The sequence below is a fragment of the Balearica regulorum genome, chromosome 1 (genome assembly GCF_011004875.1).
Source record: "Balearica regulorum gibbericeps isolate bBalReg1 chromosome 1, bBalReg1.pri, whole genome shotgun sequence".
Taxonomy (NCBI): Eukaryota; Metazoa; Chordata; class Aves; order Gruiformes; family Gruidae; genus Balearica; species Balearica regulorum.
The window spans coordinates 31,783,322-31,811,085 of record NC_046184.1 but is presented as its reverse complement, the minus strand read 5'-3'; the positions used below and the strand labels follow the sequence as shown (position 1 = coordinate 31,811,085).

The 27,764-nt window shown below is 40.9% G+C and overlaps 2 protein-coding genes across 4 annotated transcripts; one reads left to right on the top strand and one right to left on the bottom strand.

Moving 5' to 3' along the window:
- Positions 1 to 4,650: 4,650 nt before the first annotated feature.
- Positions 4,651 to 12,139, bottom strand: THAP5 (THAP domain containing 5). Of its 3 annotated transcripts, none has more exons than XM_075744289.1 (3): positions 12,050 to 12,139; positions 7,557 to 7,746; positions 4,651 to 6,165 (listed from the first exon to the last, which is right to left on the bottom strand). In XM_075744289.1, exons 1-3 carry the CDS (start codon positions 12,055 to 12,057, stop codon positions 5,197 to 5,199), a joined length of 1,167 nt encoding a protein of 388 aa, XP_075600404.1. In that variant the 5' UTR covers positions 12,058 to 12,139; the 3' UTR covers positions 4,651 to 5,196. The 3 variants fall into 3 exon arrangements, with proteins under 3 accessions (XP_075600404.1, XP_010306634.1, XP_075600413.1); XM_010308332.2 differs by having other exon boundaries at positions 11,975 to 12,136; XM_075744298.1 differs by lacking the exon at positions 12,050 to 12,139 and adding an exon at positions 11,129 to 11,791.
- An 80-nt stretch (positions 12,140 to 12,219) lies between these two features.
- Positions 12,220 to 21,583, top strand: DNAJB9 (DnaJ heat shock protein family (Hsp40) member B9). The gene is made up of 3 exons (XM_075744265.1): positions 12,220 to 12,381; positions 16,179 to 16,406; positions 17,802 to 21,583. Exons 2-3 carry the CDS (start codon positions 16,190 to 16,192, stop codon positions 18,230 to 18,232), a joined length of 648 nt encoding a protein of 215 aa, XP_075600380.1. The 5' UTR covers positions 12,220 to 12,381; positions 16,179 to 16,189; the 3' UTR covers positions 18,233 to 21,583.
- Positions 21,584 to 27,764: the final 6,181 nt, after the last annotated feature.

The following is a 27,764-nucleotide window of genomic DNA, read 5'->3' as shown; positions in this document are numbered from 1 at the left end:
TCTTTCTCTCTTGCCTTGGTGCTGGTAATTCATGCCTTTCCAGTGCATTACTGGGATTTCCCTGCAGCTTTGAGCTGTGCCTGGCCAGTGAGACCCCAAAAACAGGGCAGCACCTGTGAGATGCCCCACAAGAAGGCACTTTCTCCAGGCAGCAGCCCTAAATGCCCAAACCCACTCGCTCCTTCATCCCCGTCCCCACGCACGACCCTGAGCAGCTCCCACAGGGCCCCAGCGTGCAGGTGCCATTTCCCCTCCAGCCTTACGACACGGCATGGGGCTTCTTGCTTGCGGAGTTTATGGAAGAGGAAAAGACCTAAGTCACTCAGCACTAACCCACATCTTATGCCTTTCCTCAGGGCTGGACGTGGACTTTGTCTAGTTCTGCCAGAGTGGTTAAAAAATTGTCTGCCTGCTGCTCATGGTGTCTTCTGGGTACGCCCCCAAAGCAGGTGGGTCTCTCCTGGTATCTCTTACTGGCCAGATACAATGTCTCACAAAAGCAGGCTCACTGCCCTACTGTCAGTACAAAGTTCAAAACATCTAAGAGTAAAGGCATTACAGCACCTAGTGCATTTAGCAATAATAATTCCCTCTGAGCAGAGTCTTCCACTGTCATCAACACAATTATGGCTGTAGGAATCCACAGTGTGCAGGCAACCCTGCCGGAATGAGCCCTCACCTGGTGACACGATGGAGTCCATGAGTGTTACACATTGCACTTCCCTCCCTGGCAGTGTTCAAGGCCAGGTTGGATGGGGCTTTGGGCATCCTGGTCTAGTGGAGGGTGTCCCTGCCCATGGCGGGGGCGTTGGAACTAGATGATCTTTGAGGTCCCTTCCAACCCAAACCATTCCGTGATGCTATGGAAGGGCTGGACTAGGCTGTGTCTAGGCCTTTGCTCAGGTAGCGCTGGGTACAGGCTGAAGTGTAGGAATGCAAATTTACATGTATGACAGTAACCTGCAGTTAAGCATCAAGTGAGGGGAGGCATCGAGTTGTACACAAGGCAGTTTGGACCAAAACATGGTTAGGTATGAAGGAAATCAATCTATTACAGAAGAAGTTAAGAGATGGAGGAAAGTGTAATTCCTTAAAACACGGTATGTAGCATCAAGTTTAGTGACGAGAAGACAGCATCTAGCATGACTTTATGAACTGTGTCATTAGAGCCCAGTAGCAATGCAGTCGGGGTGATTGCCCTGTGGCCGAGGTGGGCACAGGTGGACCCCACGCATGGCACCGGCCCAGAGCACCTGTCCTTGTAGACGAGCTTGGGCAAAACAGAAGAGGACAGAGGAAATGAATTATTAACACAGATGGCATTTTGAGTGAGCCCACATCTGCTGCTGTTTTTTCTAACGTAGGCACCTCAGTATAGGAGAGGGTTTAAGTGGAAAGAAAAAATAGAACTTTACTGCAGTAGAGTAAAAAGATATCAGACAGACATCTAATGAGAGATCTAGACAGAATTCTAATTAATGCCTGTGTAATGTGCAAGACTGTAGTCAATATTTGTACCACTGATGCAAGAAAGTACAGAAGTGAAGTCCTGGATACTTATTAGTCTGACAGAAAGAAAAAAATCTCCTGTAGCTGGCACTGCATTCAGAATGAGTTAAATACAAGTTTACATTCCACCTTGTAAAGACAGAAAACCAGGGGAAATGGGCACCAGTCTAATCTAGATGGAACTACACTGTTTGTAGATAAGGTAAATAGAATTGGTGGAATTTAAATTAAGATCTAGGAGAAAGTCAAGTGCCAAATTCCTACAGTAGCCAGCGGACAGAGTAAAGGAAATACAGCTTAACATTTGAAGCAGTGAAATAAGAAAACAGCCCTCATCTGTTAAATCTGTAATGTGTTGAAGTAATTAATTATATCATTTGAAACAGGTAAGTTTAAAAAAATGTTGATGCAAATGCAGAATTATTGAAAAGAGAAATGAGAACATTTAACTTGGATGAAGGTAAGCTTGATAGGTTACAGACGGAATGATGATTCAATGCGCTACTTTGATGTTGGGCTGCCACTGCACAACAGCAGTTTCTGTTGGATCTCAGGGAAAAATATAACACCTTCAAGAGTTCCTAAGTTTAGTGAAATAAAACTGTGTGCAAAGGTCGTGCAGCTTTATGGTTAGGACACACTGAAAACAACATGTACACGTAGCATCTAATTCAGTGGTGTATGGTGATTTCCAACAAGGTGCTTTTTCTTCTTCATAATGACTAGCCTGAGTAGTTCAGTGTCAGCATATCACTGAAGAAAAGGACCTAGCTGTATTTTCCTGTAAGCAACAACAGACAGCCATAATACTAAATATTTTAAAATGAATACAAAAGGTATATGCCCAAAATATTTTATTGGAATCAATTTGCAACAGTCACCTACAAAACAGTCACCTACAGCATTGATTCTGGTCTACCTTCAAAGTGCTTTGTGGAGTTTCAGCCTCTTCATTGCTACAAGGCTGGTCCTGAGAAAGGCTACGTACAAAATGATCTTGCTTTCAGGCAACCTCTGGCTTTTTTTTGAAGTTGGTGATGCTGCCTGCTACAGAAACCATGAACCTGGATGGGATGGACACACTGACATGGGGTGAACACACTATGATCTGACACACTGAGAGCAATCACATGCCAAATTTACTATTAAGGAAAAATAGTAAATTTAAATCTAAAGTTGTAAAGCTCTACTTGAAAACACTAGGTTAATATAATAAACTGTCATATTATTCAACATCTATTGTTAGACACCTTTGCTGAACAGCTCTAATGTCTTGCTTGGCAAGAGAGTAGGGCCTGCTTTAGGCAGCAGTTAGGTAATAGGCGCTGGTGAGAAGAGCTAATTGTAGGCCTTAATGACCTACTTGGCACAAAAAGCTGTGTGTAAAGAAAGGCAGAGGGCCTGTTATGTCCACCCCAGGCCCATTGGACCAAATCACCCTGTAGCAGTGAAATTTGTGAACTTAGTGACAGGTTTGTAGAGTTACTGAGTTTTTCTGCTATAGTCCCAAGAAACTCCACAGGAGGCAAATTGAACCCTTGTTTTTCCCTAGGTTTAAAGACATCTCTGTCACAAATAACATTCTTAATTTTAATACTAGAAACTGTCAATAAAGACAAAAATATACCAGAGATTTAAATACCATGTTAAAATTCCCATATTTTCTTCAGGAATAGAGCTTTACTGAGGCAACAGCTTTAAGTGTTGCAACTTTTGCCATGTCTTAGCTCTCACTGCCATTCAAGACCTACAGTAGACTTCTGAACTGGGTGGTAAGTCTTAAAATATAGTGTTAGCATATTTGTAATGACATTCATGAAATTTCTAAACCTGCCAAATCATTTAGCAATTTCTTATAGCATTTTGTAAATCATCTTATAAAAAAATGACAAAATGTACAATTCAGAGAGGCCACCTGGACCCTGTATAGCAGCAATGTTTCTAAGGATACAGGAGAACCCCTTGTGATTTCAGAGCTCACAAGGCAGAACAGGCGTGTTCTCTTGTTTCAAGGACAGCACTCTGTAACCAGAGGGGACAAAATGAGTGTGTCACACAGTCCCTGTAAATAATTCATCATATTGTAACTGACCTTTATCTTCTTTAGGAATTTTCCCAAGTATATTCTGTGCTTAGAGTCTGAAAGAATTTAACAAGCTGAAGGACAAAACAGGCCTATTACAGAGGTTGCAGATACAGACAAACCTCTTCAAGCAGAGTGCTGTAGCAGACCAACTTCTGGCAGCTACTCTGTATTTCCAAAAATTTTCTGAAATTTGACTAGTTTGCAACTTGTTATCTAGTTGGAGGCCAGCTTTGTAATTAAGTGTTGCTTGATCTTCAAATCCTTATCAAAAGATTCACAGAACATTTTAGAACGTGTCTGAAAGACAATACGGGTAACGGACTGCGAAGGAACCCATTTGCTCCAGTCCCAGACTGAAGTGGCGGTGGTGGCAGCAACACACTTTTGAATAAAGGAATATACATCCAAGTCCCTCAAGTAATCTAATCATTGTTGAATGGAACGGACTAGAATAGAATAGTTCAGTTGGAAGGAACCTACAAGGATCTTCTAGTCTAACTGCAATGTAGAGTTGGACTAGATGATCTAGTACTAGTTCACTGTACTAGATTGTACAGCGAACTCTAGATCCAAGGGGCAGCACACAGACAGAATAAGCAGAAAGTGTTTAAGCAAATTAATTTCCCTCAAAACGAATTGTCAGTGTCTTTCTACTGTAGTGGTATCCTGTACACTAGAAATGGTTAATAAAATCAACATAGGGGAGCAGATTTCTAGTCTTGCAATTCCATTTCTTGCAGAGTAAAAGATACAGAAAAACAACGAGCCAGATTCTGCCACTTTCACTAGCAATTCGCTCTGCAAAGCATTGTTTTCTTCAGTGTATTATTAAGGGCATATACATTACCCAGCTATAGACCGTAAGAGGATCAGTGCTGAGCAGATAGCACTCACTGAACAGTTGGAGCTTTCCCTTATACTAACCAGCAAAAATATCACTATTTAAGATAGTTTGCTCTTTCCATTTGATTTGAATCATCCAAAAGAAGGAGATGGACCTCTTCACTGTAACTATATTCTTAAAGAATTTTTGTTTCAAGAACTAAATGAAACACTTTTTATTGCAGAAACAATTTTAATAAGATCAAAGTGTACAAAAAACTATCAGAACAAATGTTAGATGAACAGAAGATTAAAGAGTAATCGTGGTCTCACTGGACAATGTATATTACATACCTCGTTACTCATTTGAGAGAGAACTGGGACACTTTTTTTTTTTTTTTAACAGCACTTCTGTAATTGCCCACCCTACATCCTTATTCTGTCCATTCTACTGCTGCCCCAAATGCAGGAGTTGCATGGTTCAGAGGAGCCTGCAGCTAGAAAAATTTAACTTATCTTCATTGATTCAATTCATATACTTTTTAACAAAATTTTAACAGGTTTTATTCTCTTTTAAAGCTTACTTGCAAGTCATGTTTTATAGGCAATATCCTACAACCTAGCTTTGGTAGTGGTTGATGTAACATTTTAAAGAATATTTGCTATTCACACAATTTGCATTAGATTTTTAAAGTACCATGAATGAAACAAAAGTTAATTTGTACAAACAGACAGACAAAGAGGCTAAAGAGATATTTTAGAACAATTACTGAAAGCCTTTACTGTATCATAGTCACTTCAAGTGTTGTAAAGCAGTTTTCTACAATCTTCAGCTTTTCTTCAGAAAGCATGTTTTCTTGCTTCAGTTGTCCAATAAGAGCTTCCAAGGACCTGAGTCTCCCCAAAGTTTTTATCTCCTGCATTTCAAGTAGAGTGATCTTAGAGTGGAGCTTTGAAATTTTTTGCCAAAGGTGATCTCTGTCTATGTCTTGTTTGCAGTATGAATGCTCAGTTTGTAATACTTCACTTCCATCATATGCATCCATGTACAGAGATTTATCTGTTTCTGTCTCCTCTGTGTCAAGAAACTCTTCCTTAATAGGCAGGAAAGAAGTACTAACTATTTCAGAATCTGCTGGACTCTCAGCTGGCACAATGATAGCAATGACAGATTCTTCACTTCCACTGAACTCTTCAATAGTTTGTGTGACTGTACTCAGTAAAACCGCATTTTCACTCGATGGCTGAACTTCAACAGAACAGCCTACAATATGAGAGTTTGGATTTTCAATTGCATAGTCAGTAATTGAACCTAAAGCATTTTTCAGTTTCAGAGACGAATTCAAGTAGTCAGGGTCTGTAAATTGCAAGACTGTAGCTGTACATCCTACTGGATCCTCTACAGAAGTATGAACACTGGTAGCTTCCACACTCTGGACTGCTGCTGCCATTAAAACAGGATTAGGTTGATCTATATGCTGCTTAGAGGAATTATCAAGAATGACACCGTCTGCCTGAAAGTATTCTCCATTTAGGAGTTGTAGGCTTTGAATTTGTAAAGGTTTACTCAATGCAGCTGAACAAACTACTTCCGCATTTTCATCTACGTTTTCTGCAATTACAGGATTTTTCTTTGGTGTACAAGGTTCAAGTGATACAGGTGCCTTCTCTGGCTCTACATTTGTATTTGTTTCTTTCAGGTCTTCCCTCTTTATCTCTTCCGGGGTGTTCTGAGAAGAGTCTTTTTCCTGGAGAAAAAAAACCCACAAATCCAACTACCTTGTAACTAGGAAATCACTTGAACATGAAAAAAAACTGGGCAAATATCATTCTATAGCATCATACTGCGTAACTAATAATTTACACGAGCGCCATTTAAAAATTACACCAGAGACCTGAAAATTCATTTAAGTGTCTTCCATAACTTTGCTTCAGATCCTAAATGTTAAAATATTATTTTAAAGTTCTAAAGGCAATAATACTTTTTTAAAATTATTTTTCAAACTCTAAGGAACTTTACATGAGTCATCATAATTTTAAAAACACTTGAAGAGAAGTGGCTACACAAATCTGACAAAGACTGGCTAGCATCTCCCATTATCACCTGAAACATTGTACTAAATATACACAGTACAAGATTTTCACTTTAAAGATGCAACAAAGTTGTTTTAGCCAGTTATGGCAAATTTTAAGTGGTGTGGTCCACCCCAAAGAGAATTTAACAACAACAACAAAAGGATTATGAGCACAGGCTTGCAGAACAGTGAAACATACTCATGCACAAACACACAGGTGGACTTTTAAACAAGCAATTCAATTCTGATAACTAAACTTCACAAGTCATAAAAACAGAGAACTTTTTTTTGGATGGACAGAAACTTTAGCAGAAGGATAAATTTTAACAGGACTTTAAAAAGAAGTTGTTTCCCATGTATATTGCTAATGAAAAAATAATTTAGAGAAGCCATTAGTACATTCTCGGCAACACCACTGCATAAAAAGTTTAACTTTGTAACTCTGCTGTCCACCTTTGTACTATGACTGGTCTATGGTCACACGCAAAACAAGAGAGCATAAAGAGGTGGGGAAAACCTGACCTTTCTTTGGGGGGAAATCACACAGTTTATCTGCAATTGCACAGAAGCACAATGCAGCAAAGTCCAGTTCCAAAGGTAAAGCTCCCTGTTACAATGACAGCACAGGGAAGCGAGGGATATGTTGAAGCAAAGTGAGGGGGTGTGTAGAAGGAAAGATATTTATTGCTAAGTTACTACTGCCATAAATTGCAAGATTTTCTATTTTTGTATCTGAGAGATTCATCAAGATTGCTTTTCACTCTACAGAGTCAAAAGCAGTCTGGTCAACACTTGCCGCTATCCAAGAAGACAGAGAACTTCATGACTAAAAATAAATTATTTTGTAAAACTAATTATCTACACGTTTCAGTTTCAGCAATTTAGCCTTGACAGTAATTCCAGTCTTTCCATTTCTCCCACCTCCAATATGATGATCCAGAGGAAGACAGTTAAGGGCCAGAAAAGAATTAGCACAGCTTTGATCACAATTAAGTGCCTGCATAGCACAGTATTTCTATGTAACCAATAGTTTACTACAATAAAAAAAGATAGGAATACATTACCTCATCATCTGGGGAAGAGAAAATTGTTGGTACAGCAGTATGTTTCAAGTATCGTATACCCCACCGCACATCAAGGGAATCGGGCGTAAAATGATCACTGCATAAAAGCTGGTGCTTACTTGGAGTCCACGCATCTCGTTTCATATTCCGCAACCATTTCTCAAGTCTCTCTTTATCATGAAGTGGAAATCTTTTTTAAAGCAGTTGAAAGAACAGACAAAAACACAAAGAAAAGATGTTATTTTCTTTCCTTCTCTTTCTCTCTTTCTTTCCTTCTTCTTTTTAAATAAAGAATATCTCATTGTTCCTTCCAAAGCAGTCTTTCCTTACAAAATGATTAAAATAATTCCTTTTTTTGAAAAAACAAAACAAAACAAAAACCTAATCAGGATATCACTTAGTTGTTAATCCAATAATTATCCACATTATTTCTAGCTGGATATTTGCTCCAGATTCAGCAGAAGAATTTATATTAATTTCTTCTGGCTAAGCGTGTCTGAATAGATGTTTTAAAAGCAGTTCTGCTGAAGTCCAATGAAACACTCTGACTTCATTCAAAAAAAGTTAGGCCTGGTCCTCATTTTAGAAATAGTATTTGTGGAGTTTTTTTGTCTTACTAGACAAAACTAGTAACAAAAACTTTTGTTACTATGTTTTGTTTAACAGAGTATCTCAATAAATGTCATAATTCAGATTATCTGATAACTTGGAAATCTGAATATTTCCAGTGCAGGATTTAAATTTTGTTCAAAAAGTTAATACATACAAATAAAAAAAAGCAATGAGAAATTGCATTTTGGTAACTAAGTGTAGAGAGCCTACATAACATTACATAAACTATAAGTAACTTTTCAACCATCTAACCCTCTTGAAAAGGAAAATGAAGAGTATACACATTCATAGAAAAAAATTAAATTGATTTTTAAAATATAGGCAAACAGTAAGACAAATTATATGGGAAAGAACCAAATTAAAAGAAAGTGGGCAAAGATATCTACCCTTGGCTCTCATCTCTTACCAGACAGACATCAGGGTATTAGCAATGCGTTTACAGATTTCTCTGGTGCACATCAGCTTTCTTTCAACTCTAGCACACAACCACATATGATGCATATAAACCATAACTCAAATTCTGAGCACTGTTAAATAACTACTGTTAAGAAAGCAATATTCCTTAGACTCACGATCAATAATAACTTAAAAAAATCTAGTTTTGTTTATATAAAACTGCAAGAGACAGATTAATGTGGTTGTTAAACCTGACCTGATTGTAACTGTAGGATGTCAAAAGTATTAGCTGTGGGCAGTATGATGGGCAACAGAAACATCCAAGTGTGAACAAGTACCTACAGCCACTTTACAAGAACCATTTTGGTTTACTCCCTAAATAGAAAGGGAGCATTCCTTGCTCCATTTATTCCCTTAGCTCTTCTTTCCTTTTAATTAACAATCAGTTCTTTTGGTTCTTATTACCATATGTTTATTGAACTTCAATGCACAAAAAAACCTGGTTCTGCAGTGAGATATACCCACACAACATAAGCTGGGGAGAGAGCCTGGAGTGCCCAGTGTCACCCGAACGCTATGAAAGGCACCAGTTGGTCAGGCTACTTCTTGGCAAACCCTACATCCCACCCTCAGATCCCTGAAGCTGCAGGTTTCCTCCAAGAACCACACACAGTCATGACTCTCTTATACAGGCCCACAATATTTCAAAAGTGCAAACTTAGCTGATGTTGAGAGAAAGATACCCGAGATTCACAGGATAAATGTGCATGTCTTCACCTCTTTCCCAAGCTTTTGAATTTGTTGCCATTTAAGTTTTGAAGCTACCAAGGAAACAGAGCAAGCTTTTGATGCATCTGGCTCTGAGTGTCTGCAGGAATGCAAGAAATAATGCTAGCAGTAACACAATAACCTCTCAAGGACAGGCTAGAGATTCAGCCTTTTCAAATCCTGCCTACTTAGATTGTGTGCACCCAATAGCAGCATTACAGACACTAGACAGCACGTCCCATGAGTAACAGAGCTTAGCCTGGGATGTTACTACACAGGTCTAAAGGCTCTCAGTAAGAGGATGGCTTCTTTCAATTGAAGGCCATGTCACCAATCACACCCTCTCCCAGAAGGGCTAGAGAACATTTGCTTCTGCTGCTGTTACCCTTGCAACACAGCACTCACTGTCTTCCCCACAGTCAGCCAGCTTCAGATGGGAAACAACAAAATCTGTAGTGAGAGATAATGTCTGACAGCAAAATTTATTATTTTAGCTCAAGGGCAATTTTGCCAAAACCTGCTCCTGCTTCAATACCCCCTTACTTATCAATAGAATCTGTTCTCTGGTGTCAGTCAATGAGACACACAAAAAAAGGAAAATGTAAAGAGGAAGTGGACAGAATTTACCCAGGAGCTGCCGCTGCTGTACAAGTCAGAGAGTTGAAGAAATAAAACAGATGCAGGCAGTGAAACCAGCTAAGATTAGGTCACAGTTAAACAGTTCAGAAGGGGTGCAGACCCAAAACCACAGAGCAGCAGAGGACTTCTCTGGGGTGGTAAGAGTCAAGGGAATAAAACTTGCATTCCACATCAGTAGGAGTTGCTAACGTAGTGCAAGAGATGCCTATAAATCTAATTTCAGTACCCCTGCTACAGGACCACGATACTTGTAATGCAGTAGAATTCAATGGCTAGATAAAACAGCTGTGTTTTTGCAATCATCATTATACTGATGCTATACATTTGAATACAAATATGTATCAGCACTCAAATTTGTTTTGATCATCCATGTGGCACATTCTCTAAAGCAATATAAATAATTTATTTCCCCTCATTTTCATGATTGTTTTATGATGAATCACATAGTAAGAGACATGCCGGGAAAAAGAGCTTTCTTTCAATCTAAACTAAAATCCCTTTCAAAGCAGTCTTCCTGTGGGTCTTCCTATGTAGCCTGCCTGATCTTGGAAAAACAATGACTACTCAGCAGCTGAAACAAACTGATAACTTAGTTTGAGGTATAAATTTTACCAAAACAGATTTTGAGGGTAGTTTTGAAATTTATTCTTCAAATTATTCTTAAATGCTACACAATTCCTTCTGTTGTGCCATGGTTTTTGGCTAGGATAGAGTTAATTTTCACAAGAAGCTGGGAGGGAACACAGCCAGGATAGCTGACCCAAACTAGCCTAAGGGACAGTCGATATCATAACGTCATGCTCAGTATACAAGGAGGGAGGCTCTGGGTGGTGAGCAAAGTGCATTGTGGATCACTTGCTTTGTATATTCTTTTATTAGTATTGTTGTTGTTATTTTCTTCTTCCTTTGCTGTCCCAGTAAACTGTCCTTATTCCAACTCACAAATTTTACATTTTTCTTCCGATTTTTCTCCCCATCCCACTGGGAGGGCTGGGGGGGAAGCGAGCAAGCAGCTGTGTGGTGCTTAGCTCCAGCTGGGGTTAAACCACGACATGCTGACAAATGCTTATCATACTTTTATTCAACAGAAATACATTCATATTTAATTACTTGCACTGTGCTCCTCTCAGGGTTGAGAAATGTTGTTTTTAACTCACCATTTTGGGAATGAACAGCCACGTAACCGCAACGGTGCGGAGGTTACTGAGGGCCTGGGATGGTGACTAATCAATCAGGTGGTCAGATAGTACTATGCAGCCACCATAAACTGTTTTTTGGCAACCAAGCTAGTTAGCTTCCAGCTGGCTCATCTGCCTCCAAACAAACCAGCAATGCCTCTGTTCGCAGCGTAGGAAAGATAATTAGGGAAGACAGTAATTCCAGTGGCTATATTTAATTTTAAAGAATCAATGTATGTTTACTTTCCTGCTCTGTCAGGCCCTTCGCTGAGCTTCCAAGCTGTCAGATAAAGGATACGCAGCTTCTTCACCTTTAAGCTAATGCTTGCCCTGCTGAAACACCCCTTCCTCAAGGGCTTGAAAAAACCCCGGGTAACCGGTGCTACTTAGCTCTGACAGCTAAACAACCTCATGGTTACACGCGCAAATTTTATTTTTTTAGTCGAATCTCTTTGGTTTTCACTTCATGCACCCTCTGCACCTACTCAAGAGCCCTCCGACGCTGCTGTACCTCTTCCCCCTCAAGCAAGTACCGGCCGCCTTGGCGGGGGTGCCGAAATACTCAGCCTGCCGACCCTGTTCCCTACACCTTTCCCCCCCAGAGATGAGAGCATTATTTCCCTCCAGCCGCTGAGGACCAGGCAGGGTTCAAAGGCAGCTCCCAGCCCCTAAAGTTAGTTTCTCGGCCATTTACACACACCACCCCTCCCCGGGCTCCTGAGGCGCCGCTACGGGCCTCACCTCACTCGGGGCTGGCCCCGCTGGCGTTCGCCATCCCCGGGGCCAGCCCTCAGGCAGACCCTACCCCCCTCCCCGGCCACTCACGGGTAGAAGCTCAGCTTGCGCTGGTCTCTGGCGCTTTGTCCCCCTCGGTTCTTACAGCAGGACGCGGCACAGTACCGCGGCATGGCGGAGCGCGGCGGACCGACCGCGGGGCGGAACCACGCGCACGGCGGCAGCGGGGGGGCGGGAGTCACGGGAACAGCGGCCCCCGCCCCTCGCGCCAGGGGAAGAAGTCCCGCCCAGCGGCGGCAGCTGTAGCAGTGGCTATCCGCGCGTGGCGCGTCACGTGGGGCCGAGCGGCCAATGGCGCAGCGCTTCGTGTAGGAATCGCTGTCGGGGCGCGGGGGCACGGTCTGCGCGAGCGCTGGCGGCGGTTGGGAGGGAGCGGCGCGCGGGGCGCTGAGGGGCAGCGGCCTCTGTGCTGGAGGCGGCGGCGGGCGAGGGCTGAGGTGAGCGGCGCGGCGGGGAGAGGGGCGACAGCGAACGGCCTGGGCCGCCGTGGAAGGGCTTGGGGAAGGGGGTTGAGGTAGCTGGAGGGAAGGTGGACGCGGAGGGGCTGGAGAAGGGTAGGGGGCCCCTGGGGGAAGGGGGCTGGGGACGATGAGGGAAAGGGGGGACACTGGGACTCGGTCTGGTGGATTTATTTGCCCTTTGGGCCCCTCTGGGCTCTCATTTTTCACTAGGCCCATCTGCTGTGGTCTTTCCTAAGCCTGGCCGACTTGGAGGTGGGACAGCGTCACTTAGTGTCGCTGGTATCATCTGCCGAGGTCTGGCTGGGCCTCGCTTGGTGGTACGCTCTAGCGAGGTTCATTAGGGGTCTGGCTAGGGAGGATGATGCCAGGGGAGGCTCTGTTTCGTTTCCCTGTTCTCCAGAGCAAGATTCAGTAGTCTTCTAGATTTGCTTTCCGGTCAGTGTAAGAGAGGGCGAGAAAAGTACAAGCCCCGGAGTTTGAAAGACTTATCTGTAGCTGGCTGTGGACTAGGAGACTTGCTTACTCATCGGGTTAGTCGTGATATGAGAACCAGTGGAAAACTTTGGTAACTTTTGTACTATTAATGAATCGTTTGCAAAAAGAATTGCATGACATCAGAATTCCAGTGGATAGTACATCACAATTTATGTAATCAGAGCGGTAGTGATGCTGTGGATTTTCAGCATCATGCGAAACTTTGTGAATATAAGCACATACGTAAGATCCTTGCTAATTAATTTCAAAGAAGGATGGCATAGGGTATTTGCATTGCAAGGTGGAAGTACCCCCTTATTTTCTATATGTGACAGATTTTATTCCAGGTGCATCATCCTTAAACATCACTTCATAGTGCAGCTATTGATAAATGTTGATAAACTGATAGGGAGCTGAATGTTATCACCTCTATAATACTTTTGATAAACATAAGACAGTATACTGCTTATACTTATACTGCTTAATAGTGGTTGAGATCTGTAACTACTTATCCAACAGAGTTAAATAGTTAATCTGTAGTAATAAAATCGCTAACTTTATTGCTAGATGTACCCAGATAAAATGTAATTCTTTATAATTGTTAGGAGGGACTGTTTTGTGGTGTGAGCTTAATGTCAAGGAGTATACAGAACTTAACAAATTCTGGAATGTGTTTTAAGTAACTACTGTGCCTGGAAAGTGAAACTTATCCTTTTCGATTGAGAAACTGAGGGAAAGGAGACATAAGCAGAATAAATGTTTAAAAGAGACTTTATTTTGAAAAGCATTGTAAAAATAGTTAGGGATTGCAAGGCAGAGGTCAGGCGTTTAATGTCTTAGTTAACAGCAGCAATGCTAAGATGCTGACAGCATGTAAAATAGGTATTTTCTGAAAGGTAAATTAAATAATTGATGATAGTGTCTAAATATAAGACTTACTATGTCTTTGTGATCACCTTATAAGTTTAAAATGTGGCTTATATTGGAGTTTCATTTGCACTTCATTTTCATTTACATTTAATTTTGCTCTTATATTTGAGTTTCATTGAGTTGTTCAAGGGACAGCATTAAATTGTCTACATTATTTTAAAAAACAGTGAAATTTAAGTACTGTTTTGTGGGTTTTTTAAAATGTGCTTTAGAAATCCAGATAAAACTAGGGGTAGTACAACATAGAACTGCATTACAGAAATCCTAATGTAAAACTATAGAAAAAGGAAAACTTAGATGTAATTCACTATCAATAATAATAGAAGTTGAGAAGGTTAGGCAGAGCAGGAAACTTCTTTAAAGGAGTGACTTGGTGTTATCAGGCTCTGATGAGTTTGGGAGTTATAAAAGAGGATTTGGCCCTTAATGAAGGACATAAACTCTTTTTAGCTCTTTTCAATGTTTAATAGTAGGAGAGGGGAGGTTAGCTTTAAGAGAATGCAGCAGGTGGTTATATAAGCCCAATGGAGGTGTGGGGAAATGAAGTAAAATAAAATCAATCTCTGGTGTGACGTGAAGACATAAATCTGTACCTATAAAGCACAAACAGGAAAAAAACCCTAAAAGTATGGTAGGATGTACATGTGTGTAGTTCTTTGTGCCCAAGTGGCAAAGTTTCAGTTTAGTGAACTGGTGAGAGAAATTATGTGGAAAAGACTTGGAAAGGCTTGTACTAAATATATGTCTGGTGTCATGCACAAAGAATACTGAAAAGAACTGTCTGTTAGGTATCTAAGTACACTGATCAACATACAATTTGTTTCAACTGCTGCTCCTTAACACTTGATATCATGCAGGCTGCTAGCCAGATAAATGCTTAAGAGGGCATGGGTACACTAATCTTACGAGCTTTTTTGCTCTTGGCTCACAAGATTCATTTTAGCCCCCTGATTTACCTATTAGAAATGCTAATTTTTTCCGGTTTGGTGCTTGGGTGTTAATTTCCTTTAGAGGGTATGGACTTCCTATTAAAGGCTTAATTGTCTTATGTACCTGATATTCAAAGGTTTTGAACTCTGCATGACAAATGTTTTGGCCGCATACCGTTTAAAAATATTCTAACGTTAATGGTACTCAGACTGTAAGGTTAGTTGCTTTCCTGAAAGTTGAATAAATACCATTGATCTCTTTGAGTTGTAGTAAGACTACTGTAATGTGGTGAGGGGAACGTGTTACTTCTGACACGTTCAGAGCCTTGTTGTACATCCTGCTGGCTAGGTGACAGCCAGCATTCTGTCTTTGAACGTTCATGTTTCTGTACTCTGTGTTTTAAATATAATATGCATAGGCCTTGGAAAATCATTTGATCTCTCCTGGTAGGAAGAGTTCACCCTGTCCTTCATAAAAATCATGAAAGATCATGTGGTTACATGGAACTAACTGATTTTTCTTATTTATGCTACAGCTTTTCCCCTGAGCTCTAGCATCAGTTTGTTTCAAAATGTAACTTTGACAAACATGTTGCTGAAAAAAATAGTTACAACTTTTAATTATTGTTGAAGTGGCTTGTCTTATATAGAAGACTTGTTTTCTGAGTTCAGTTCAGACGTGTAAACCTTTATATGTAGTGGTATCTATCAGATGAATTCTTTGATATCAAAGATATAGTAGGTATTTTTATTTGTTTTACAGTCTAATATGAAAATAAGCTAAGCCCAGCCCATTGTAAAGGAAAATGTGCCCTACTTGACTGAACTCTACGCTCTAAATGAGTGTTTTGCTCTTTATCGTGTTCACCTTAAGTCAGTTAAACGACCTGAAGCTGAGTATGAATGTCTAACAGTCTTGTCTTCCTGCACCTCATATCTGATCTCTAGGCCAGTTATGTTTTCACGCTCTTATTGTTGCACAAGCTATTCAGTGAATTGGTCTTCCAGTATTGAGTGGGTTTTTGCAAATCTGCGCTGAATTTAGTGCTGCTGTGTTTGTGGTCCTAGAACTCAAAGATTAGTTTAAAGCTAGTTCAGGTGTGCCAACGTGAACTGTTTGATACAGCGAAACGTGTTGTATATTTACTTCAACACCTCTGTGGAGAGTGTACAATTAAGGATAGCTGTAAAATGAAGATGAACACTGAAGTGTGCTTGTGATACATGTGAAATGTGAATTTGTGGAATTTTCGTTTACATGATCTGTGACTATGAAACTAGGGGAATGGAGTTTGATACACTTGAAACAAAGTGTTTACATGTCTGTCACTGACTGACTCCTGAAACATACAGCTCTTCATCTTCTAGCTTGTAGTTGTACCTTGAAGTTGTGGAATGTGAAATAACTTGTTCTTCAAGTATATTTCTTTTTCTTTCTAGGAACCAGAGAAATGGCCACTACGCAATCTGTCTTCACATTTGCTCTCTGCATTTTAATGATAACTGAATTAATATTGGCTACAGAGAGCTATTATGATATCTTAGGAGTTCCAAAAAATGCATCCGACCGCCAGATCAAGAAGGCATTTCACAAGCTGGCTATGAAATACCACCCAGACAAAAATAAGAGTCCTGGCGCAGAAGCGAAATTTAGAGAAATTGCTGAAGGTAATATATGCTAACCTTAGTCTTAATAATTTGATACATGGCTTATATCTGTGAGCAAATGTGGTAACTTAAGTATACTCTGTTTTTACTGAATAAGAGGTAAAAAGATTTTTTTTTGTGTAATTCTACTTCTTTGGTGTCAAATGTCCAATATCAATATCTAACTTGTTTCCGTGTCCTTGCACATAAGCAGGCTTTTTACACGGTTTATGCATTCCTGCTTGTTAGGCTTTTTGTCTCATGCCTGTTGTCACAAAAAATACTTGGCAGTAGGACAACTTTAGCCCTAGCGGATTAATTCTTATTTGTTGATTTGTCTAGTAAGATCCAGCTCAGGATTACTAGAGCTTCAGGGGGACCTAACAGCAACCCTCCACTGACTATGTAGAGATTATTAAAAAAAAAAAAAAAAAAAAAAAAGGCAGCAAGGTGCTTCCTTCAGTGGTTAATGGTGGGAGTACAAGAGACAACAGGTGCAAGAGGTTCAGAGTGGTTATAAGGAAAACCTTTTCACCTTGAGGATAGGCAATGTTGGAACAGGTTGCCTGGAGAGGTTGTGCAGTTTCCAACCTTGGAGATTTTTCAGGAATGAGTGGATAAAGCCCTGAGTAACCTAGTCTGATCTCACAACTGACCCTACTTCTGAGGTCGCTTCCAACCTGAATTATCCTGTGATCCTAGGAATACACTGTTCATAAGTGTTTTGTGATAAAATATAATGGTGGAAGTGAATAATCAAGAACAGAAAAGATTTTGTGGAAAAATAAGGTGTTTCCACTTCTGGGGGCGGGGGGGGAATCTAGGTTTATTGTTGAACTTCTGAAAAACTGAGAATTTGGACATAGGGGAAATTCATTCCCTTTATCTCTTTGATGTTTAACTTGTTGCTTAGTTGTAACTGTGGTGTAGCTAGAAACTGTTGGCTGACAAGTAGTTTTGCAAAGACTGCACTGTGTTTCTGTGATAAGAATTCAGCAGGCAGTTCATTTTGTTAGGTGGAGCTCCAAACTCATCCTCTCTCCTTTGGTCTTTCTGATCGCCATGTGTCATTGTTCTTTTCTGTCAAATATTATCACTAATCTTTATTGCTATACAGCTACGTTGTATTATGTGAATTTAAAATTTTGAGGATATAATCTGTCCTCATAGTATACCTGTATTTACTATTATAAATAACTATTTATTTTGAAAAAGCTTATTTTGGTTTGGAGAAAGTTAAACAAATGTTGAGTTTTATTGGGCTTGCATGTTGAATGGAAGTATTGCTTGAAATTTGTCCTGTTGAGGGAGTGGGAGAAAGCTGCTGTTCTTTGTGTTTGTGTATGGTGGTTTTTTAACTTTTTTTTTTTTTAAATGGGAATGTAAATAAACTTTTTAAACTTTTTTTAAAAATAGCATATGAAACATTATCAGATGAGAATAAACGAAGAGAATATGATCAGTTTGGCCGTCATGGAGGACAAGGAAATAATGGAAGCCCATTCCACCAGTCATTTAATTTCAACTTTGATGATCTGTTCAAAGACTTTGACCTCTTTAGTCAAAACTCACGATCAAAAAAGCACTTTGAAAATCACTTCCGAAGTCATCGGGAAGCTCACAATCGGCAAAGACGTTCTTTCCAAGAGTTCTCCTTTGGAGGTGGACTGTTTGATGATGTGTTTGAAAATATGGAAAAAATGTTTTCATTTAGTGACTTTGAAAATGCACACCGACATGCAGTGCGAACTGATACGAGGTTTCATGGATCCAGCAAGCACTGTAGGACTGTCACCCAGAGACGAGGAAACATGGTTACCACGTATACAGACTGTTCTGGACAATAATGTTTCTTTTCATGTTTTTCTTCTTCTTTCATCATCTTCATAATCTTTCTTGGGTTTGTGCTAACATCGAAAAAATTATTTGAACTGTTTATTCTGAAAAACACTTAACTGCTATAAAGAAATTGTAGATGAAACTAATCTGCAGAATAGAAACAACATATATTTGGGAAGTAAATGTCTCGGTAACTACTTAGAATGGGAGAGAAATAATCTCATGTGACAGAAAAAATTGCATGTCTTTCAGTTTAGTAAACACTGAACTTCAACACAAGATATATATTTTTAATTTCAATAATGTAATATAATTATTTCATATATGCCAATTCAGGACTGTTTGAGTTACTGGTGCATGGATTGCAGCAGAGGAGATACTTTAATTTTGAAGTGCTGCTTTTTTTTTTTAATCACATTTTTCCAAGTTTTCACTTGCAGTTTTTACCTGATATGGACTTATTGTGCAAATTAGGTAATTTAACCAAAATAGCAGCAGAAGTATGACTTAGGTAAGTCTTTGTTACTCTGTCCAGCATTGCAAATGTATTAATAAAAAAAAACTTTTTGAAGTTGGAAAATAACAAGAGGGAATATGTTAAGATTGTGCTTCATCTGGGAGAGTGATGTAGGAATTACTTTTAATTTAAAATAGCCTTTCATTGATCTGAAAAGATTTTAGGATTTGAATAACCTTTGACTTATTAAAGGGCTATTAATATATGTAAGTTTGTGTGCACACAAGATCTTTTTTTCTTCCAAAATACAAATATCTCTTTAACAAGGTTTGGAAGACCATACTGAAAACACTCTTGTTTTTTGCTTATTGTATTATGACGTGTGCAATGTAGTTTCTGCAGCTCAGTTTATTGAACTTCAAATACTCCTCTGTGCTCTTGTGAACTTAAACAAGATAAGCTTGCCTACAGATTCCTAGTGTTTCTGGAAGGTCAACAGATTGTGTTTAGATTGACAGATTTATTACATGTCAGCAGGAATTTTTCAGTGTTGTGATTTGAATGGTAAATTCTTAGCATAAACACGGAGTAAAACTGAAAATTACGATTGTTGTATTCATCTAATGCCTTGTGGTGCTGGAATCTGATAACAAGGACAGTGCTAATGGTATCAGTTTCAGCACCGTGGAAATCCATGACCCATCTAAACTCTTTAAATTAAGAAAAAAAAAAAAAAACAAAAACCCCCAAGCAAACAACTCAAAAATAAACCCAGAACAAACCCGCTGAATATTTTAACCGATGTCAATACAAAAGTTGTTTTCTTTCTTAACTAATAATACAGGTTTAATATATGAAACTGGTTCCCCTTAATAAGATTGCTGTCACCCACATATTGTTGTCCTTTTAGAATTGTGAGATAAGAATTTACCTTTCAGATTGATTACGTGAGCAAAATGAGCATTTTAAACAGCAGTGTTCTAAATAGGCTTTGAGCTCTCAAAATCTTTATCAAAAGAGATTTAACCCTTTGCTTCTTGGATGGATATTGAAAGCTGCCTATTTGCTAAGTAACCTTAACCTTCCCCTCAAGGGTACGTATTATTGCTTGTTCAGTTTTCATTCACTAAATACTTGGAATGGATTGTTGCATTATATTAAGTGCTTTTCCTCTTTCATGTTGTTCTTTATTTATTAATAGACTAATACCTCATATATGGTCTTTATAAAAAGCCAGTAATTTGTGCAACATTATTGGAATGTGCAATATTCTTATAGTAGGAAAAGTGCTGGAGTGAGTGTGTTTGTGTTATTTCCACCCTTTTTCTGTGTAAGTAGAGATTTTTAGTTTCTCCTGTATAATTAATATATGATTCAACCAAAAGTTGAAATTCTTGTAGATTTCTGCATTTTTTTTTCTTTAACATAGTCCATCAGTCCTGTGCATGAATCAAATTATCTGCCTGATTTGTATCATGCGGGCACCCAAGTGAACAAATTATTGACTTAAAGTTCTGAATTACTTTCTTGTACAAATACCAAGTTTTGTAGAGGGCATTTTTGTTTGCATTTGAGAATTGTTCACGCTGATAAGACTTTGGCAGGGTGTGGCCTTTAGTATTAAATATAAGAGAGTATTTATTAGTGAATGTCCTTTAGGGATGGTGACTGCTGGAACATAGAGGTGGGAGGCAACTCTAGAAGCAGGATGCAAAGGTAACATGTTAATGCCTTTCTTAGTCTAGTGAATATTTTCTTAATTTAAAATTAAAAAAAAAAAAAAAGAAAACAGCAGAATGAGCAGTTCCGAAGTGTGGGAGAAGGAATATTTGAAGTTCCTACTAGAACCAAACCACTGACTTCTCCAAAGATAGGATTACATCCTGACTTAGAGAAATGAAAGTTAAAATGAGCACTGTTAATTGTAGGAAATGCAGCCACCCCCAAAATATGTCTCTCTTAAGTGACTGTATGAGTTCATCATCTTTCAGGCTAACCTTTTAAGTGAAAATCAAGGATCCTTGGCTGCTTCTAGGTTATCTTCCCCTCTTTAAGGATGCTCCAAACTTTAAAGAGTTAAGGAAAACAAGTACGCTTTGTATGAATAAAGTCAAACTATGAAACTGATAATAAAATGATAGGGTTGCTAGTTTTCTAGCTGATAGTACCTTGAGAAGACTTCTGTCTGGTCTATTTTTATCTGCTTCCATATTAGTTCTCTTAATTACTTGTCATAGGAAAACTAACAAATACTGCCTATTATTCCTGTGGCTTCTCAAAGTGACCTTTCTGCTTGTTTTGGTTGTTGATCCAAGGTAAAATCCAAAGGAGAGCTCATCATTAGTATCAAAGAGTCTAGTGTGTTTGCTGTCCATGAGAGTTTCTCTGATGGCTGTACTTTGAATAGACTTTAGCTGAAGAAGTTAAGGCAGGCTTTCCTCAGCCAGCCGTCTTCAGTTCCACGGCTATCGGAACACAAGCTTGCAAAACATGTTGTGCTTCTTACTTATTTAGAGCTCTTGCACATTCTTTTCCTATTTATAGTGTTTGCTTCATGGCAAGCACTCCAGCGGAAGTCCTGATATAACCTTACAACACCCCTGACTTCAGAAGTATCTTAAGTGCCATCTTTGATCTCCATATCTTGTGAAAAGAGCCAGCAAAACCTTTTTTTTTTTTTCTTTGGTTGTGTGAGGCTGAAAAGTACAATTCTTAACAAATTTTTCAAAGGCATTTATGCATATGTGACTCCAAATGGTTCAATCTCTAAAACTTTACCGAAAAAGTGTATTTTTTCATGCTTGTTTTTTTCCCCATTATACTTTTGAAACACAGTATCTAGTGCAGATGAAAGTACTGTAAACTGAATTAGCGTGCCATTACATTAAACATGTGAAAATTGTGTGTGAAGTCTTTTTTATTTTTTTCTTTATGTTCTTCAAGATGTAGATGGAAGCTGGATTCAAGTGGGTTGTGTGGCACTTGTGTTTATGGAATGTTTGGACCACTGGTGTTCCCTGAAGGGGATGACGGGGTTGGTAGGGAGAAGGGGGTGGGGGTTGAAAGAAATTGACTTAATTTTACCTGCTCTGTTTTTCTTAGAGATCTGGAGAACGGTTTGATGTTTAGGCGCTGTGCCTACAAACCAAACAGACAACAAAGACTGCGCAAAAGGGCCTTTTCCCGAGAGGCAGGAAGCCTCTGCCTTGACAACTACTGGGTCTCTGTCTGCTGCCTGTGCTCTGGCCACCCTGCTGAGGTGTGGGAGACCAGTATGACCAACACGAACTGGCCTGGATCACCGCTGGAAAGCGCAGATCCTGGAAGTTGACTGCAAGACTATGCTTGAAAGTTCTTGTTTTCTGGGCTTAATCCTTAGAAGGTGGAGGTTATAAAAGTTTTGGGATTTGGTATATCTCATCAGTCCATTTCTCATTAAAACTGTTTTCCCTGGAATCTAATCTGCCATCTTAACAATGCAAAACCAAATTTTGAGGACTAAATGTGTTAGAGACAATGGAAGATCTGTGTTATATTTTTATGCTGAGGGGTGTGGGTTTTTTAATTATTTGTGAATTGAAAACTCCCATCAGGAGTGTCTGTTGAACTTGAAACAAAAGCCTTGTGTAGAGTACCTTGACTGTGCTGTGTGTGGGGCTCACTTCAGAATAAAATGCTGTCCAGAGGGTCATTCGGCTCTGGTGGCTGACTTGATTGAGCCTGACTGGTCTGCCCTGGGGCAGCTGTTTCTTCAGGGACTGGACAGAGACCAGCTTTGTAGAGGCCACTTAGCAGCTGTGCTGTCAATTGGCTGTCAGTCACTCCTGGCATGAGTCTGAATTGATTCTAGGTTAAGGCTGTAACTCATCCTTGATTCCAGTTTGTTTAGAAAAACAAAAAAAAAAATTCCTGCTTTGAAGTGACGTACTCCAAGCTTAGGCACAACATTTTTTTATGGGGCATGTTGCTTATTAAGCAGTGGCGTTTGCTTCAACAGCATTTATTTTAAGAACTACTGAACTGAACATTACTGCTTGTGTCATTCCTTGTAGTTGCACCAAAAGGTGCTGTGGGGGAGCTCAGGTCACTAGGCCTGGCTGTGGTATTCTACTAAAACTTTGAAACACTGGAGATGGTGGACCATCTTTTCCAAGCAGTTCTTCTGGGACAGTTCACCAAGGAATGAATGTAAATGTAGTATCAACATATACATATTCACTGGGGATATTTATTTATTTTGACTTATGTGGCAGGTCTGTTGGGAGTCAGTTGTGTGTTTCTCTAGGCTAGCAAAACCCGATGCACTTCTCAAAGGTATCTGTGTGGAGAAAGAGGGACGTGCCTGAGCCAGCTTTGCTCAGCCTGACGCCCGTTCTCCAGCCATTCCAGCACAGAAGGGGTGCAACAGTAATCTTGATCAGTGGTGCCGGTGTCTGGCGTGACCTCAGAGCTGTCTCCTCCAGCGGAGGATCATGGGCTGTTCTCATTGTGTGGGTATGATGGTTGGGCTTTGCAAATACTGCTCCAGGCTCTTTGGACTTGCAGATGCAAGTGAGACTAAGCTGAAGAATGCTTAGGGAAATGGATCGTCATCCTGTGTTTTGTTTTGTTGTTTGGTTGGGTTTTTTTTTTTTTTAACTACATGGAGTACTTTGACAAGGAAACCAGAGTGTGGAGAGGGGAATGATGAAACCAGTAAACCAGTGCTGTCTGAGTTAAGGTAGAAAAGATCTCTGTCAACAGCTCATTTCAAGAGCATGTTGTTTGTGGGGCTGTAATGTCCCAAGTCCTAAGCTGAAGGATTGTGGCTGGCATACATCTGGAAGCCAGGAGCACAAGCAGAGACAGTTACAGACTGGATGTAGAGGAACCGGAGGAAATAATGTTTGCAATGATTGCTCTGGTGTTATAGTTCACTGTTATGGTTTAACCCCAGCTGGCAACTAAGCCCCATACAGCCATTTGCTCACTCTCCTCTGGTTGGATGGGGGAAGAGAATCAGAAAGGTAAAAGTGAGAAGACTTGTGGGTTGAGATAAAGACAGGTCAATAGGTAAAGCAAAAGCCTCACATGCCAGCAAAGCAAAACAAGGAATTCATTCACCACTCCCCATGGGCAGGCAGGTGTTCAGCCATCTCCAGGAAAGCTGGGGTCCATCACATGTAATGGTGACTTGGGAACACCACCACTCAGAACATCACCCCCTTTCCTCCTTCTTCCCCCAGCTTTGTGTGCTGAGCATGATGTCATATGGTATGGAACATCCCTTTGGTCAGTTGGCGTCAGCTGTCCTGGCTGTGTCCCCTCCCAACTCCTTGTGCACCCCCAGCCTCCTTGCTGGTGGGGTGGGGTGAGAAGCAGAAAAGGCCTTGGCTCTGTGTCAGCACTGCTCAGCGGTAACGAAACCATGCCTGTGTTATCAGCACTGTTTTCAGCACAAACACAGCCCCATACCAGCTACTGTGAAGAAAATCAACTCTATCCCAGCCCAAACCAGCACATTCACCCAGCTCCTTATGCCTCATAGCACCCCTCACTGCATGAGGATGGCAACCTCTACCCTGGAACTTCTCCAGGAAGTAGTCAGGATGAAAATAAGTGTTTCTGTTTCAATTGCTAGTGAGGACCTTGAGGAAGTATTGCTGTGGCCCTCTTTTCTCCAGGTGTGGCTGCCTGACTAGACGGTATGTGGTGGCAGTGGTGGTGAATTGGCCTGGCTCCAGAGAGAGACCAGGACTTGTGGAAGATCCAGGTGACATAAGCACTGGTGGTGTAGCCCGTCTTCCAAAACATGAATCTCCTGCAATGCAAAATGGAGCATGGTTTTAATAATATGAGCTGTGGGGCAGACAGTGTATGGAGATGTGAGTCCTGGAGTGATGTCAGGGATGTTACAAATGAGCTGCAGGATGGTATCCTCAGCCCGATCTGGGGCATGGAGGGTATGGTATTGTTTCAGAGTCCAGAACAACTGCTATTCAGGGTGGGTGAGGTCAACCTGCTCCAAAAGTGTGGAATACTGAGTAGTCCACATAAGCTGGCCCTGGGGCTATACCTGTGTTGCTGTCTTCTGAAACTTTCCAGTTTTACATCGAACCCACCTGCTAGGCACCACTTGTTACTGGAATTTTATCTAGACATGAGAGAGAGAATACATTTTAGGTGGTTACTTGCTGATGATATTACCATCATCTGTTTTTCATTTCCCACTGACACGGAAGTCTATATGCTGAATGGGAAATAGGAAAGATGAAGTGAGCCTTGTCTGAGGGGTCCCACTTGACTTTAATCCATGTCACTTTAGTACCTGGCACTTGCAACATTTTTAGCCTTGAATATACAGGATTTGGGGTAGTGATCTAAGGAAAAGTGTTTTATGCCCACAAGGCAGGAGTAACATATGTTTCTCTTCTGCCATCCAACAACAGGCTCTTCAGAGAACTCAAATTATAAAGTGGAGCTGAAATGCCTGTCCTGGAGCTGCGTTTGCCACACTCCACCTGGCCGAAGTAGGGGAACCCATTGAAATGCTGTGTTGGGTTTGCGTGGCAAGGTTTTGGTAGTGGGTGGGGGCTATAGGAGTGGCTCCTGTGAGGAGCTTCTAGAAGCTTCCCCTGTGTCTGACAGAGCCAATGCCAGCTGGCTCAAAGACGGACCCACCCCTGGCCAAGGCCAAGCCAATCAGTGCCTCTGTGATAACATATTTAAGAAGGGAAAAAAACCAGTTGAAGGGAAGCTTTTGCAGTGGAGGGAGAAGTGAGAAGATGTAAGAAACTTTGCAGACACCAAGGTCAGTGCAGAAGGAGGGGGGAGGAGGTGCTCCAGGCACCGGAGCAGAGATCCCCCTGCAGCCCGTGGTGAAGACCATGGTGAAGCAGGCTGTCCCCCTGCAGCCCATGGAGGAAGGATGAGGGGGTGTAGAGATTCCACGTGCAGCCCGTGGAGGACCCCATGCCAGAGCAGGTGGAGGCACCTGAAGGAGGCTGTGGCCCCATGGGAAGCCCATGCTGGAGCAAGCTCCTGGCAGGACCTGTGGATCCGTGGAGAGAGGAGCCCACGCCAGAGCAGGTTTGCTGGCAGGACTTGTGACCCTGTGGGGGACCCACGCTGGAGCAGTTTGCTCCTGAAGGTCTGCACCCCGTGGAGGAGACTCACGTTGGAGAAGGTCGTGAAGGACTGTCTCCTGTGGGAGAGACTCCATGTTGGAGCAGGGGAAGAGTGTGAGGAGTCCTCCCCCTGAGGATGAAGAAGCGGCAGAAACAACGTGCGCTGAACTGACTGCAACCCCCATTCCCTGTCCCCCTGTGCCACTGAGGGGGGCGGAGGTTGAAGCCGGGAGTGAAGTTGAGCCTGGGAAGATGGGAGGGGTGTGGAGAGGTGTTTTAAGAAGTTGGTGTTATTTTCTCATTGCTCTACTCTGTTTTGTTTAGTAATAAATTAGATGAATCTCTTTTCTAAGTTCAGTCTGTTTTGCTCGTGATGATAATTAGTGAGTGATCTCTCCCTGTCCTTATCTCAACCCAAGCCTTTTGTTATACTTCTCCTCCCCATCATGCTGGGGGAGGGGTGAGCGAGCGGCCACGTGGTACCTTGCTGCCGGCTGGGCCTAAACCACGACAAATGCCATGATCTTAATGCTGAGCATACAGAGCTCCAGCTGAGGAAGAAGATACTTTCTCCTCCGTCCAAATTCATTAATGAATCCAAACAATGACTTTGATTCAATCTTTCTGCTTTAGTATGTGAATTGGTGACATGAAAGTTGGGTCTTTTGCCCGTCAGGCAGCTAACCAGTGCTCAGGTCAATGGTTCTGCTGCCTCTTGGTAGCTCAAACACTAAACAGGTAGGGAGGCAGGGCAGAGGGAGTACTGGGTGTGTTGCTGGGATTAGCGTGCAAATGTTATCACTTGTGTACAAATAAATGAAATAACTACCTGTGCAGATGGAGCATATATACAGCTTACTTCTGCTAGGAGCTGAATGCAGAGCTCCTGGGTTGTTGGTAGGAATGTTACTAAAATCAAGAAACACACATTCTCTCCTCTTCTTACACTCTCCTCCCCCCTTTATTTTTCTCCTGGTCTCTTGAGCTCTACTTGTACTCCAGCCCTTCTACTTTTCCCATTTGGCAATGGCTATAGTTATTATGTTTCTACTTGCTTTGGAAGTCCATATCAATTCATTTTAGTCTGTGCATATGAAACATGTTTTGCAACCCAATGACATTTTGTGAAATGGTACAAACCATTTCTGTGCAACCTAATTTCCCTCTGTGTGTCTTTCCCCATATCCTGTTGGGTTAGCCAAGTACACAGCATGGGGTTTTGTGTTGGTTTTCTGCTTTTATTCTGTCTGTGGGAGGACAAATGATACCCAATCTTCCATAAAGCTAGACAGGTGCTGACAGATGATACCTTACATAAAATCTGCTGATAGAAATTTAACCTACAAATGTTTTTGGAAAAACCTGGCAGAATGATTTTACATTTGATCAGCACTTTGCATGATAACCTTGAAGTTTAAAAATAAAAACAAATGCCCAACCTCCCCCAAACCAAAACAGAAAACCCACCTTGGTGTACGCAGCAGTGTAGCTGTTTTCTCTTATAAAATTCCTTCTGTGTTGAGGGAAACAGAATTTTAACCCAGGATAAATAAACAACGATCTGAAAGGAAGTGGCAGGAGCACTTATACCTCCAGAGTTAGCTTTATGCTTGCTTAAAAACAATAATTTATTTCAATTTATGGGTACCTAACAAAAGCAACATAATTTCATGAAGTATGCCCTTATCAGCTGAGTTTTATTAACTAAGTGCAGTCTTACATCTGCCCAGATCCAAGGTATTTGGATCAACTTACATGTCCTTCACTGGCTATGAGAATGCAAGTAGTTATTGTGAGTTATCACTGCTTAGACCCACAGTAATTTATTAGATGCTCATAATTCAGTCGTGAATTTGAGCCATGACCTCAGTTACCCATGGTTACATAAATAATCTGAGAGAGACCCACAAGGAGAGGCCAGGTTTCTTGGCTCCTGATGTTATACCCTTATCATGAGCTTATCCTGACTCGACTCAA

Coding starts and splice junctions, on each gene's coding strand:
- THAP5 (XM_010308332.2), bottom strand. CDS start 12,057: ATGCCGCGGTACTGTGCCGCGTCCTGCTGTAAGAACCGAGGGGGACAA. Junction 7,747..11,974: donor CGCAAGCTGAGCTTCTACCC/GTGAGTGGCCGG, acceptor GCTTTAAAAAAG/ATTTCCACTTCATGATAAAG. Junction 6,166..7,556: donor TCTCTTCCCCAGATGATGAG/GTAATGTATTCC, acceptor TTTTTTCTCCAG/GAAAAAGACTCTTCTCAGAA.
- DNAJB9 (XM_075744265.1), top strand. CDS start 16,190: ATGGCCACTACGCAATCTGTCTTCACATTTGCTCTCTGCATTTTAATG. Junction 16,407..17,801: donor ATTTAGAGAAATTGCTGAAG/GTAATATATGCT, acceptor TTTTAAAAATAG/CATATGAAACATTATCAGAT.